This window comes from Leptinotarsa decemlineata, unplaced genomic scaffold, assembly GCF_025532065.1.
Source record: "Leptinotarsa decemlineata unplaced genomic scaffold, Ldec_3_MD MMD2_tig00026314_RagTag_RagTag, whole genome shotgun sequence".
NCBI lineage: Eukaryota > Metazoa > Arthropoda > Insecta > Coleoptera > Chrysomelidae > Leptinotarsa > Leptinotarsa decemlineata.
The window spans coordinates 3124733-3137160 of NW_027412684.1; the positions used below are offsets into that span (position 1 = coordinate 3124733).

At 36.3% G+C, this 12428-nt stretch overlaps 1 protein-coding gene across 5 annotated transcripts in view; it reads right to left on the reverse strand.

Moving 5' to 3' along the window:
* Nucleotides 1-4076: 4076 nt before the first annotated feature.
* Nucleotides 4077-12428, reverse strand: part of ds (dachsous cadherin-related 1) — a 456386-nt gene continuing 448034 nt past the window's right edge. For all 5 annotated transcript variants that reach the window (XM_074181624.1, XM_074181623.1, XM_074181625.1 and 2 more), the window contains 5 exons: nt 11537-12248; nt 9951-10943; nt 9252-9688; nt 8138-8438; nt 4077-7363 (listed from right to left, as the gene is read on the reverse strand). In XM_074181624.1, coding sequence (XP_074037725.1) covers nt 4690-7363; nt 8138-8438; nt 9252-9688; nt 9951-10943; nt 11537-12248 — 5117 coding nt within the window. In that variant the 3' untranslated portion in view covers nt 4077-4689. The remainder of the gene's footprint in view (nt 7364-8137; nt 8439-9251; nt 9689-9950; nt 10944-11536; nt 12249-12428) is intronic.

The following is a 12428-nucleotide window of genomic DNA, read 5'->3' on the forward strand; positions in this document are numbered from 1 at the left end:
AATATTGAAATTAACTCTAAAAATGAATGTAAAAACAGAAATTTTTGAAAATATACAGGGTGGTCCGTCTAAACATTAAAAACTGCAGCTATTTCGGACGAAGTTACCAGAAAGTGAAAAATGTGCAAAAAATCTCCTCATCACATACCATTTACCTGTACTACATATCATTTTGATACATTCACTATTCTAGGCGTCTAGACATTTATTGAAACCCGGTTTTTATCGAATGACTGAATCGTTGACACCAGTAGTTGGAATCTTCAGGAGTACCAAGAAGAAGAGGCAGTTTTTTTACTTCTGAAGATGCCGACAACTAAGTCACATTACAATGTGAAAGAAATACCTTAATGACATTTCAAGTGAAATATAATAATGAACATAAAACAGAATGAAAATTTTTGTAAATATAATTTATTTCTGAAGTGATTTGAACAAATTTATTGATCATGAAAAATGAGAAATAAAACTTATGTTTTTATACCACTTTTTTTGTATATATCTAACTATCATTACTGCAGTTTCCTTCTATACAGGGCCGTCGCCGTCTGCCTTTTCGACTTGGGAAAAAGTTGGGAAATTTTGGGCCGTGAAGATTGAAAAAAATAATAGTAAAAAAATGAATAAAAATTAAAAGAATAAAAATGAGAGAAAAGAAAAGAAGAGAGGTAATAAGAAAAGGGAAAGAACCAGGAGAAGGTCGGGATTTCCCAATATGCATAACTTGAAGATCCCATACTTTGTAATTCTGCGTTGTTTGAAAACTTCAAAAAAGTTTTGTTTCTCCCAAGACAGTCCACAAATTTTTTAGTGACAATTTTACGAAATTCTCAACTTTTCGCTGTTTTTTCGATTCGGAAAAGTTGGGAAATTTCGGGCCGTGAAGATAGAAAAAATAATAATAGAAAACAATAAGCACACTATTATTAAAGTGTTGTTTTCTTTCATTTGTCCTATACATGGTCCAAGGACCAAGGTCCTTGGTGTTCCACCAACATTTATTTTTGTTTGTGCATACCCTAACGGTCATAAGCATTCAGCCAATCTTTGGATAGCTAAGTGAGAAAATTAATATATTATAGTGGTAATCAATCCCTCGGCTTTCATTTTTTCGAAAGTTGGTAAATTTTTCTGGTGGGGTTGGGAAAATTTGGATTCCCTCCCCACCCTGGTCTTTTTTCCGCTACGGCCTTGCTTCTATAAGAACATTTTCAAACGAAAACAATAAACTGATATAATTAACAATGTTAAACCTTATATATCTATACACCACTGTAGGTAGTAACAGATAGTCATACACTTAATTGAGTACTTACCTGAATTTTGTTTATCTGCCTGGGAACACTAATTTGCATTGTGCCTAGTACAAAATTTTCGTATCGTTCAGATTCGGGAACTTGTGGTTGCATTCCATTTTCACCGAGTCTTAAGGATCTTTCATGTAGGTACGGAATAACGTTTTGAAAAATTTCGGTTGCATTGTCCTACAGAAGCACTATTACATTCTGGACAGCTTATGAACTCCAGATTTCTCCATTTTGATACCCACATTATCGCAGGTAAACAAAATTCAGGTATTCAGTTGAGTTAAAGATCCTCTATGATAAACCCTCAAGAGACATGAGCCTATAGCAGGGACCCTCTCCTTCTACAATACAAGTGAGTTTTTACTCAACAACTATTTTGTTACTGATTCACAATATTTCAATGGTTTTAGATTTTTCATCTCAATTCAATGGAAAGTTTGAGATTGCATTATTATTTTTTGTATGTATCATATCAAGGATAAAATTATTGAAAAATGTTTAATCCTGATATTTAAAATTTTTCATAAATCAAATATTATTTTTCGAAATCACTCCTTGTCATTTTCTTATCGACTCTTTATAATTTCCAGTCTAATTATAAGGACACCTCAATATGAGACTGATTTTTTGATTGAAAAGTAGTATCATCTCCTTTTATTTTAATTTCGATAAGAGTTCGAAATATTTCGAAAATCATACAACCATTCATTAATAAATTTATTTATTCATTTTGTACATTTTCTACAAACTGATATCAGTATCAGTATTTTTACTCGTTCACTTACAACAGTAAACAATAGAAACAATTACAATGCCTAGAAATTTGGTTAACAGTTCAATTTGAAATAATTTAGATTCCTTACAACTACTCAAAGATGTATAAAAATTTAAATACAATATCTACACAATACTCAATAATTTAAAGCTTACATCATATCGAACAATACTCGATTCGACAAAAAAATACGAGGAATTGAGAAGAGAGTGATTTTCAGTAAATTTAAGGAAAAAATAATTGCCCCATATTATGTCAATTATTTTCAGTTGTTTCGAAATAGTATGTGCACATTTCAATATTTTAGACAACACTGACTGATACTTGATGAGAATCCATTATCACTTATTCAAAAAACACACTTCAATGTGAGATTTCCAGATGACAGATTACAAAACCGCGACACGTGTTTCGCTATATACCTAATAGCATTTTTAGGCGTCATCATACTGACTAAACAAATTATGTGTCGTTGAAACCTAAGGACTATCATTACCTGACAAATTTATACTTGATAAATTTTCACATAAAATATTAACCTATCTATCCTAGATAGAATAATCTAGCTATCTATCCTAGATAAATAGGTGAATATCTGAAATATTTACTTATCTATCATAGCCAGGTGAATATTTCATGTAATAAATTTATCAGGTGGATATTTGACAGTAATCATTAGCATTCAATTTACTATAAAACAAAGTTCGAAAATGAACTGAATCAAATTAAAAAAAAAGTTGGAGAAATAGAAAAGGAAAGACATCTGAAAATGTTAGAGAATTATAAAAAGACTTGCAAATACAAAATCAGCTGAGAACTATTATTAGAAAAATGGAAAACACAAAACAATAGTGAAACAACATATTAGAAAATATGAAACAAGAAAGAAATCAATATATTACAAATAAGGGTTTTCATTTATTCTTTCTGAGTTGTCTGATTGGTGAATCTATTATTAGGGTTACTTGTCATAAAAATAGTTTGATCAGCTATAATATTCAAAACTAAATGAAAAATAAATACAAAAAAAAACATTGTTTCAAAAAAGAATAATATAATCATCAGTATTATATGACAACTGACGCTGATGACAAATGCACATAATAGTCAACTCTTCAAAAAAAATGTGTTCCAAACTAAATCCTTATCAAACAAGGTTGATTGAGTAATCTATTTCAAGTGGATGAGAATAAGTATCATGCGTTTTCCCGAAAACTAAGAATGATGGATCCCCCCATAACAAAAATTGAAGTTATTATTAGATGAAAACCTAGGTTTGGCTGGCTTGTACAAAAGAGATAGCTAAAAAATTCCATTGTTTTGAAATAACATTTTAAAGCATTTAAATTTTGAAAACTGCATAAAACGATTAGAGATAATGTAAATTATATAATAAATAACCAATCATATTTAACAAATCCTCAGAACAAAAATCAGTTTCTACTCAATACAATTGTTTGGGCATTTGAAAATATAACAAACTGTTCTATCTATCCTAGATAGAATAATCTAGCTATCTATCCTAGATAAATAGGTGAATATCTGAAATATTTACTTATCTATCATAGCCAGGTGAATATTTCATGTAATAAATTTATCAGGTGGATATTTGACAGTAATCATTAGCATTCAATTTACTATAAAACAAAGTTCGAAAATGAACTGAATCAAATTAAAAAAAAAGTTGGAGAAATAGAAAAGGAAAGACATCTGAAAATGTTAGAGAATTATAAAAAGACTTGCAAATACAAAATCAGCTGAGAACTATTATTAGAAAAATGGAAAACACAAAACAATAGTGAAACAACATATTAGAAAATATGAAACAAGAAAGAAATCAATATATTACAAATAAGGGTTTTCATTTATTCTTTCTGAGTTGTCTGATTGGTGAATCTATTATTAGGGTTACTTGTCATAAAAATAGTTTGATCAGCTATAATATTCAAAACTAAATGAAAAATAAATACAAAAAAAAACATTGTTTCAAAAAGAATAATATAATCATCAGTATTATATGACAACTGACGCTGATGACAAATGCACATAATAGTCAACTCTTCAAAAAAAATGTGTTCCAAACTAAATCCTTATCAAACAAGGTTGATTGAGTAATCTATTTCAAGTGGATGAGAATAAGTATCATGCGTTTTCCCGAAAACTAAGAATGATGGATCCCCCCATAACAAAAATTGAAGTTATTATTAGATGAAAACCTAGGTTTGGCTGGCTTGTACAAAAGAGATAGCTAAAAAATTCCATTGTTTTGAAATAACATTTTAAAGCATTTAAATTTTGAAAACTGCATAAAACGATTAGAGATAATGTAAATTATATAATAAATAACCAATCATATTTAACAAATCCTCAGAACAAAAATCAGTTTCTACTCAATACAATTGTTTGGGCATTTGAAAATATAACAAACTGGGGTACTGTTAGTAATCGTCATGGCTAAGAATGGCCGGCAGTTTCGCTACCTAAATGAGCATTTCATCACTACATCTATATACACGAATTTACAAAAATCGAATTGAAAGTCTTCTAAAACTGTCAGTCTGTATTGAGAGCACAGCCAATCGCACTTAACTTAAAACGCACACCGCATCATATTCTCAGTTCGGTATCGACAACGGACTTGTTCCTTTGCGCAGACTGTCTCGTCATCACGTGATGCGATGTAGGCAAACCAGGTGCCACCAGGGGTGAAACCGACGGCGATTTAGTTGCTAAGGGCGACAGCGAGGGCGAAAAACTAGGCGACATTGCCGTGGAAGTGCTAAACGTGGCCCCGGACGCGTCGTGATTGATGGGCGACCTCGGCAGCATCATCATCTGGTTGTGCCCCACGTTGTGGTGACTGGACACGCCTCTAGAGCTCAATAGAGGCATCGCTATCGACCTGGGAGCCACGCTGGTAATCAGCGGTGGAGGAATGTTCTTCGCGAGAGCCGCCGAGTTTTTACTCCTAACACTAGAAGTCCCACTAGCACCACTGTGAACGGATGCCGTATCGTCTTTCAGTCTTGCAATCTCTGAGAACACGTGAGCCAGGGGTTGATACTGGGGACCCCAGTCTAGTAAATAGTCCCAGTTGTAACTCCCCGCCAGTTCTTCTTCGCTGTGCACTATGGAGCTCAAGGATCCGTTCATGGACGGCTGGTGGGTCACCGTTGGCACGTCTCCATACCCTCCCATACCCATCACGTGATCCATCGTTGACGCGAGATTCGTAGCGCCTCCTTCGTTCGTCGAGCTGCCCCTGTCGCTCCCTGCGACATCGTTCAACTTCGCGTAGATCATATTTGTAATATCGTTCTCATTGCCTTCTTCGTCGAATATGTGAAGATTATCCAAAGGCACCGATTGATGGTGGTGGATGTTCTCCTTGCTCGTGCCAGCACGAGGATCAGCACATAACCTGGATGCAGTCTGTGGATGACTTGAGTTGCTGTTGTTAATGATGCCCAACCTCGCCAGATACTCTTGTGTGTTCCTCACCGAAACATCCGAGAGGTTGTCATCGTCGTTCTGTCGGTGGATGCCAGAGTCCCTCTGAAGAGGGCCTTCGTTGATCATTCTGATTTCTTCGTCTTCGCCATCTTCTCCTTCTTCGGCAGACCCCCTGCCGCTTGAACCGGACTGTTCGGATCCAGAAAGTTCCGAAGTCGTAGCAGCTCCTGAGTTGGAACTCGCGGGATGTCCAGCGCCGTAGGGCGGAATTTCGTCATACTTCGGTGGGGCAAACTGGTTGTTTCCACCTTGAATAGCACCTACACCAGCCCGGATGGGAATAGTGTCGAAAGCGCTCGGGTCCACGTAGTTATTGGACGTGGAAACAGTCTCCGAGCTGAGGTTCGGTTTGTTGATTTTTCTATTACGCTTGTTCCTCATGTGGAGAAACACGAACACTGCTCCGAAGGTAATGATGAGAAGAAGCAGTGCTATCAAGAGTCCCAACGCCCAGTCTGCTATTCCACCATTCGTGGCAGATACCGTTGTGCTGTTCTCTCTGTTGATCGCCAAGTTGGTACCAGGATCTGCCAGCGGATCCAGGATGATTTCTACCACGGTCGTGTTCGTCAGGGAACCTTGCCTTCCGGAACTAGCGATGATCACCAAGCTCATTTCTCGTCCTGGAGTTGGCAGTTCCGAATAGTCGAATTTCTTTTTGATCATTATATCTCCAGTAGTCCGATTGACTTTGAATATCGAGTGTTGAGTATTCAATTGGTAAACCACCCGACCATCGGGGCCCTTATCTCTGTCTGTAGCTGTAACATGCCCGACTACGTAACCTGCTGGGAGAGCACTTGATATCGGCAGAGTAAATTTGTAAGATCTTTCCGTAAACTGCGGATAAAACTCGTCTTTTCCTTCGATTTCAACTCTTACTCTCACCAAGGAATACTTTCCACCAACATCTGTAGCTTGTATCATAAAATTGTATCGACTCCGCTGCTCGTAATCGAAACCTATTGCGGTGGTTACCATCCCCGTGGAAGAATCTATCCTGAACAACTTCCAAGAGGTATCTAATTGAGCATAGTTATTCGAGCCAACTATGGAATAATTGACAGCGCCGAAGAATCCTCGATCCAAGTCGGTTGCATGGGCTGTGAATATGACAGTACCAATTGGTTCGTTCTCGCCAACGAACTCCAAGTATTCGGCGACTGGAAACTTGGGTTCGTTATCGTTTTCGTCCTGCAGGATGATCAGAAAAGTATTGAGTGTGCAGAGTACTGGTGTCCCTTTGTCACACGCTCTAATTATAAGATTGTACTCCGTTTTACCCTGGTCGTAATCAAGGGATTTGTTAACGTAAATTACGCCAGTCTTTGAGTCTATTCTGAAACTTCCTTCATCGTTGCCCGACGTTATGTCATACACGACTTCTGAGTTTGGTGAGTTAGGCTGATCCGCATCCGTTGAGATGATGGTATCTACTTTGGAACCCACCGCCAGATTTTCACTAACAGTTTTTTCATTATCGGTGGATTGGAAAATAGGAGCATTGTCATTAGAGTCATCCACATTGACCCTCACGTGCATAATAACCAAGTTTGATTCATCGGCGGAAATTTTTAAGTTGTGGATTTCTTGAAGTTCTCTGTCCAAAGGTTTCACTAATATGACCGCTCCCGAAGGGTTGGATATTTCGAACAGGCCGTCGTCATTTCCATCCACGATTCTGAAGAAGGTGACTTCATTGTGTTGTGGTGGTTTTGCTAAATGTATGATTGTGAAACCTCTTGTAGTGTTTTCAGGTATGTTGATTCTGGAACAAAAATTATATAAAATAGGATATATGTTAGAAACTACTCACAGCATCATTTATGCATCATATCAATATACAAGGTGGACTTATATATGCGCATTGGAGGATAGGAGACTATTGTGAAAAAAAATGTCCAAGTGTTATATGGAAATCTCCGAAATGTACATGACGTTATACGACAATGTTAGATTTTAATGACTGCTCCATATAGTTCAACTTACCCTCTTAGTGATCTATACATCCCTGTAATTTTTCACAAATCGTATTCGACATAATGAAGTTGATTTTTTCAAGAGATTTTATAAGAAGAAATTACCACGAATGTATTTATGTGACGAAAGTTGATTTTGATAAAAAAGGGTTTCACTTTCTACTTCGCTATCTCTATATGAATAAGTTGAGTGCTTCATCTTATAATGTTATACAGATTTGGTGCTGAAGGGACGATAAAGCAAATGCCTTACGACCAAACATCAGATGTTCACTATTGAGGATGACAGTGCTCCATGTAAGTGAAATTTTACCACTTTCATTTATTATATTGTGTAGCAATCCTTGAATGATATCTGATTCAATTTCATAACGAATGTTTGGAATACAAAGTAAATAGGGAAAAGTTTATTTTCTATGATTTTTCGAATTTTAACTGAAATATACCAATTTTAAATGAAATATACGAATGGCAATTTTCAAATGAATTTTTCATTTTGTGTAGAAGACATGATTCATAATTTTCTACCTTGATGATTCATTTATGAAATAAATATAACTTACTTGTAATCCAACTTGTTGACCGACTTCTGACCAGATCCTGAACCAACATTAGTCCTTATCCTAACAGGAACAAAGGAATGTAGAAGTGGATCTCCCATGTCTGTTGCCTTGACAGTCAACAAAATGTCTTCTGTGTGAGATAGAACTGTGGAAAGATTTGTTCTCAGGATTCCATCATCTTCTCCGATCACGAATCCTGGGGTTATATTCACTATGGAGTAACGTATTTTTCCGTTCTCTTCTGTGTCCGGGTCTGTTGCATTCAGGGTGACGATATCTACGAGCGATGCAGAATTTCCATCTGAAGAAAAAAATAATTATTTGGATCGGTTGTTATCTTGTTAATGGTCCTTTATTTTTTATGGAGTGTACCCATTTTCATTCATTTAATCGCGTTGAAAATGACTGATAGTGACTTGGAACAGATTTTGGAGAATCATATATGAAATACCAACCAAATATAGCTGCCAAATCAAAATCCGAAAAAGTCAGCTGACTATTACAAAATTTTCAAACAAACAAATTCTTGAAATCTGCCACAACACACATCTGAAATCTATTCTGAATAAAAATGTTTGGAAATAGATAAAAGGGGTGAAGGTTCAGTTATATAGGTATTCAAGAGATGAAAGTAACATCTTATTTGAAAACTTTTCGAAAATGAACAACAACATTGTCTACTTTTGGGCCAATTAGGTATATTATGTACATTGATAATAAAGTGGGTAGCTGGAAAAACAGAATGAGATTGACCTACTCTGCATTTTTAAAGGGTTGTATATTACAAAACTATAAACTGTAGGCTTGTGAATGAATAGCTCAACATAGCTTGTATGTTTTGAGTAATATCATATACAATATTTCCATTTTCTGTATCATTTTCAAGTTTTATAAAAATATAATAATTTTAAAATCACGAATATTATTAGTCAAAAGAAATCAAATAGAAATCCAAATTCATAGTCGGAAATAAAATTGCCAACTGAAATATTTTCTATACGCAAGCAGCCAAATTGAAGCTTTATCTAAAGCGAAAAGCCATTTGAAATCATCATATATAAAAATACCAGTGAAGATTCACTTCTATACAGTTTAATAAAAATTTGAGACTAACCTGGTAAACTGGCCACGTATGACGCCTGGAGAAACACCGGTGCATTATCGTTAACGTCCAAAACTTTTATGGTAAGCGTAGTGTGTGCCACATGGGCCGTATCTGAGGCTACTATTTCTAGTTTACACTCCTGCCACAATTCAAAGTCCAGACTCTTCTTAAGCACGACCTTTCCACTGTATCTGTCGATACTGAAGTACTTCAAATCATCCACGTCGCTCTTCTCAGCAAAAGCATACGTGAGAGGAGGATATGTGTCAACATCATTCGCCGTAACGATTGTCAAAACTGTTCCTACAGGTGTGTCTTCTTTGACGGTAATGATACTGTGTGGTGGAAATGTCGGTTGGTTATCATTGACGTCGACGACGTTGATGCGGATTCTCGCTGTGCCAGTCATCTGGGGAATGCCTTCGTCCGTTGCTATCACCGTCAATCTTAAAAAAAAAGTGGAAATTATTTCTCTCATATTATTGCCTGTATTACTGAATCAGAATAAGCTGTCATTGCTACACGTGAATATAACTGTAATATGAGAATCTTTATTGTTTATTTCAACTTGGTGCCTTAATTTTTAAGCTTTCCATTAGATTGATCAAGGATTTGCAATAAAGATCGATAAATTGGAAAACAGGTTCAAGAAAAACTCTAAGTATATCTTGATTTATCTTCAGGTGAAGCTATAAAACTAATTCTTACCTATACAAATCACGAATTTCTCTGTCCAGGACAATATTAGTCTTCAATGTACCACTAAAAGCAGGCTCAATCTTGAAAGCATTATCGTGATTTCCATCCACAATATGATAGAGTATTCTAGAATTGGATCCTTCATCAGCATCAAAAGCAACCACCTGCAGTACGAACGCTCCCTTCTTATTGCCCTCCCAAACACTGGCTGAATACTGCTGCTGAGTGAATTTCGGCGAGTTATCGTTTTCATCGGTGATTTGAATAATGACGTTACAGTACCCATGAAGATTCGGGTTCCCTTCGGTTCTAGCCTCGACTACCAGGACAATCTCTTTATGCAGCTCGTAGTCCAAATTCTTTGGGTCTCGCACTTGAATTATGCCACTACTGGAATTGATAACGAAGATGTTTTCTTCATTACCACTGCCGATGGAGTAGATAATTTTTTGACGCCGGCCGTCCGTTCTCACTGCTGCCACCTGTATTATATCTTGGAACTGCTCCGCGCTTTCGCTAACGGTTATCGTGTAGGTATCGTTCTGAAATTTGAGCAATGGGGAACCTTCTTGGAGGTCCCCAACCATGATTTCGATGAGACCGGTTGAGCTCCTAGGAGGATTTCCCTTATCAGTGGCTAGAATGTTCAAGTACGAAACTTTTCCTTTGTTGCTGGCCAAGGATTGAGTAGTGGTCAGTATGCCTGTGTTTGGATTGATCCTGAACTTTCCGTAAGAATTATCATTCAAGATACTGTAGACAATTTCTGCGTTGGTACCTTCGTCGACGTCGTTGGCAGAAACTTTGAGGATCATCTGACCTGGTTGGATGTAAGGGGTCACTTTTTCTTTGAAAGGGTATTCGATGAAAACAGGATTATTGTCGTTAACGTCCATTATTTTTACGGTCACGGGCACGCTTTGAGACCTGGCGTTGTATTTTCCGCTATCAGTAGCAACTACAAGGAAGTTATAGAGGTTGTGGCGCTCTCTGTCGAAGAGCCTGAGAAGACAAAAAGTTGACATCAATATGTAATATGTAATAATTGTCTTTCAAAACAAGTTAAGTTATTTCTGCTTGTCTGTCAAAATGTGATTGACCCTATCGGACACTTTCAAATCTAATTAGAATCTGGATGAACAAAATATATCTCTGGAGTGAAATTTTTTACTTTTCAATAAATATAATTCTTGTAAATTAAACTGGTAAATATTTTCAGGAGAGATTCGTTTTTGGCTTTTTACTTCTATACATCTTTTTACAAAAAAAACTTCCGAATAAAGGAAGAAAGCAATTATTTTTCAACTTAATTACTCTTCTTCTTTATTTGGAAGTTTCTCACATTGTTTAGTATGGATATGGAGAAGTAGAAAGACAAAAAACAGTTTGCTATAATTTGTGTTCAATGTGATGCTTCAAATAGCACCACTGATTCCAAATAATTTTAGATGCCCCCCATAAGTCGTTGTCTAGGGCAACTTTTTATCTCATGAATCTCATAATGATTTATGTGTATTTGAATAAAACATTATTCAAGTCTATTGAGAAAAAGGAATAATTCAATAAGTTAATTGTCTCAGTATATTAAAACTTACCCAGCAGTAGTAATAAGTCCAGTCTTATTATCCACTCGAAATAACCAATGGCTCTCGTTGGCCAAAGAATAAATGATGCGAGCATTCACTCCTAGATCAGCATCGGATGCATGAACAGTTAACACGGAAGTGTCTATTGGCACGTCCTCCAAAATGGCCGTGGAATATTTCGACAAATCAAATTTTGGGTCATTATCATTCTGGTCTTCGACGTAAATACTCAAATTGCAGGAACTTTGTAATGTTGGTGTTCCTCGATCCCGCGCAGTGATGGTCAATGAATACCTGGACTGACTTTCCCTATCCAGAGGCCGGGAAGTTATATCTCCAGATTTGGGATCAACGCTGAACTTGTTTCCATTATTACCACTGGTGATGCTGTAGGAAACGTCCCCATTGGGACCTTCATCCAGGTCTTCTGCTGTTACCGTGTGGATTACAGCAGTTTCAGAGTTTTCAGGAACGGAAAGTCGGTAGCAGGATCCCGGTTGGAATTTAGGAGTATTGTCATTGACATCCGTTACTTTAATGACCAAAGTTGTGGAATCAAATAAAGTCATGGAATGAGTCCAATCTGAAACGTAGATAGGTATAACATATGCTTCGACTTCTTCTCTATCCAAAGGTTTCTTCGTAAGCACCTCACCAGATGGGGAAAGGATTTCGAAGGTACTGTGTGCCATTGCTGGTGGTATGATAAATGTTATGTTATCTGTAAAAAAACATTCATCAGTTAAATCTCTAAATTGTCGGTTGAAATACAAGTAGGTAAAGCAGTTATTCTTAGAGGGAGTTCATTTATAAATAGTCAGCTATACATAAAGCAAGTTATGATGCCCAGACTTAATTTTTCAACATATCAATGAATCTATTAAAAATACAATTATAATAA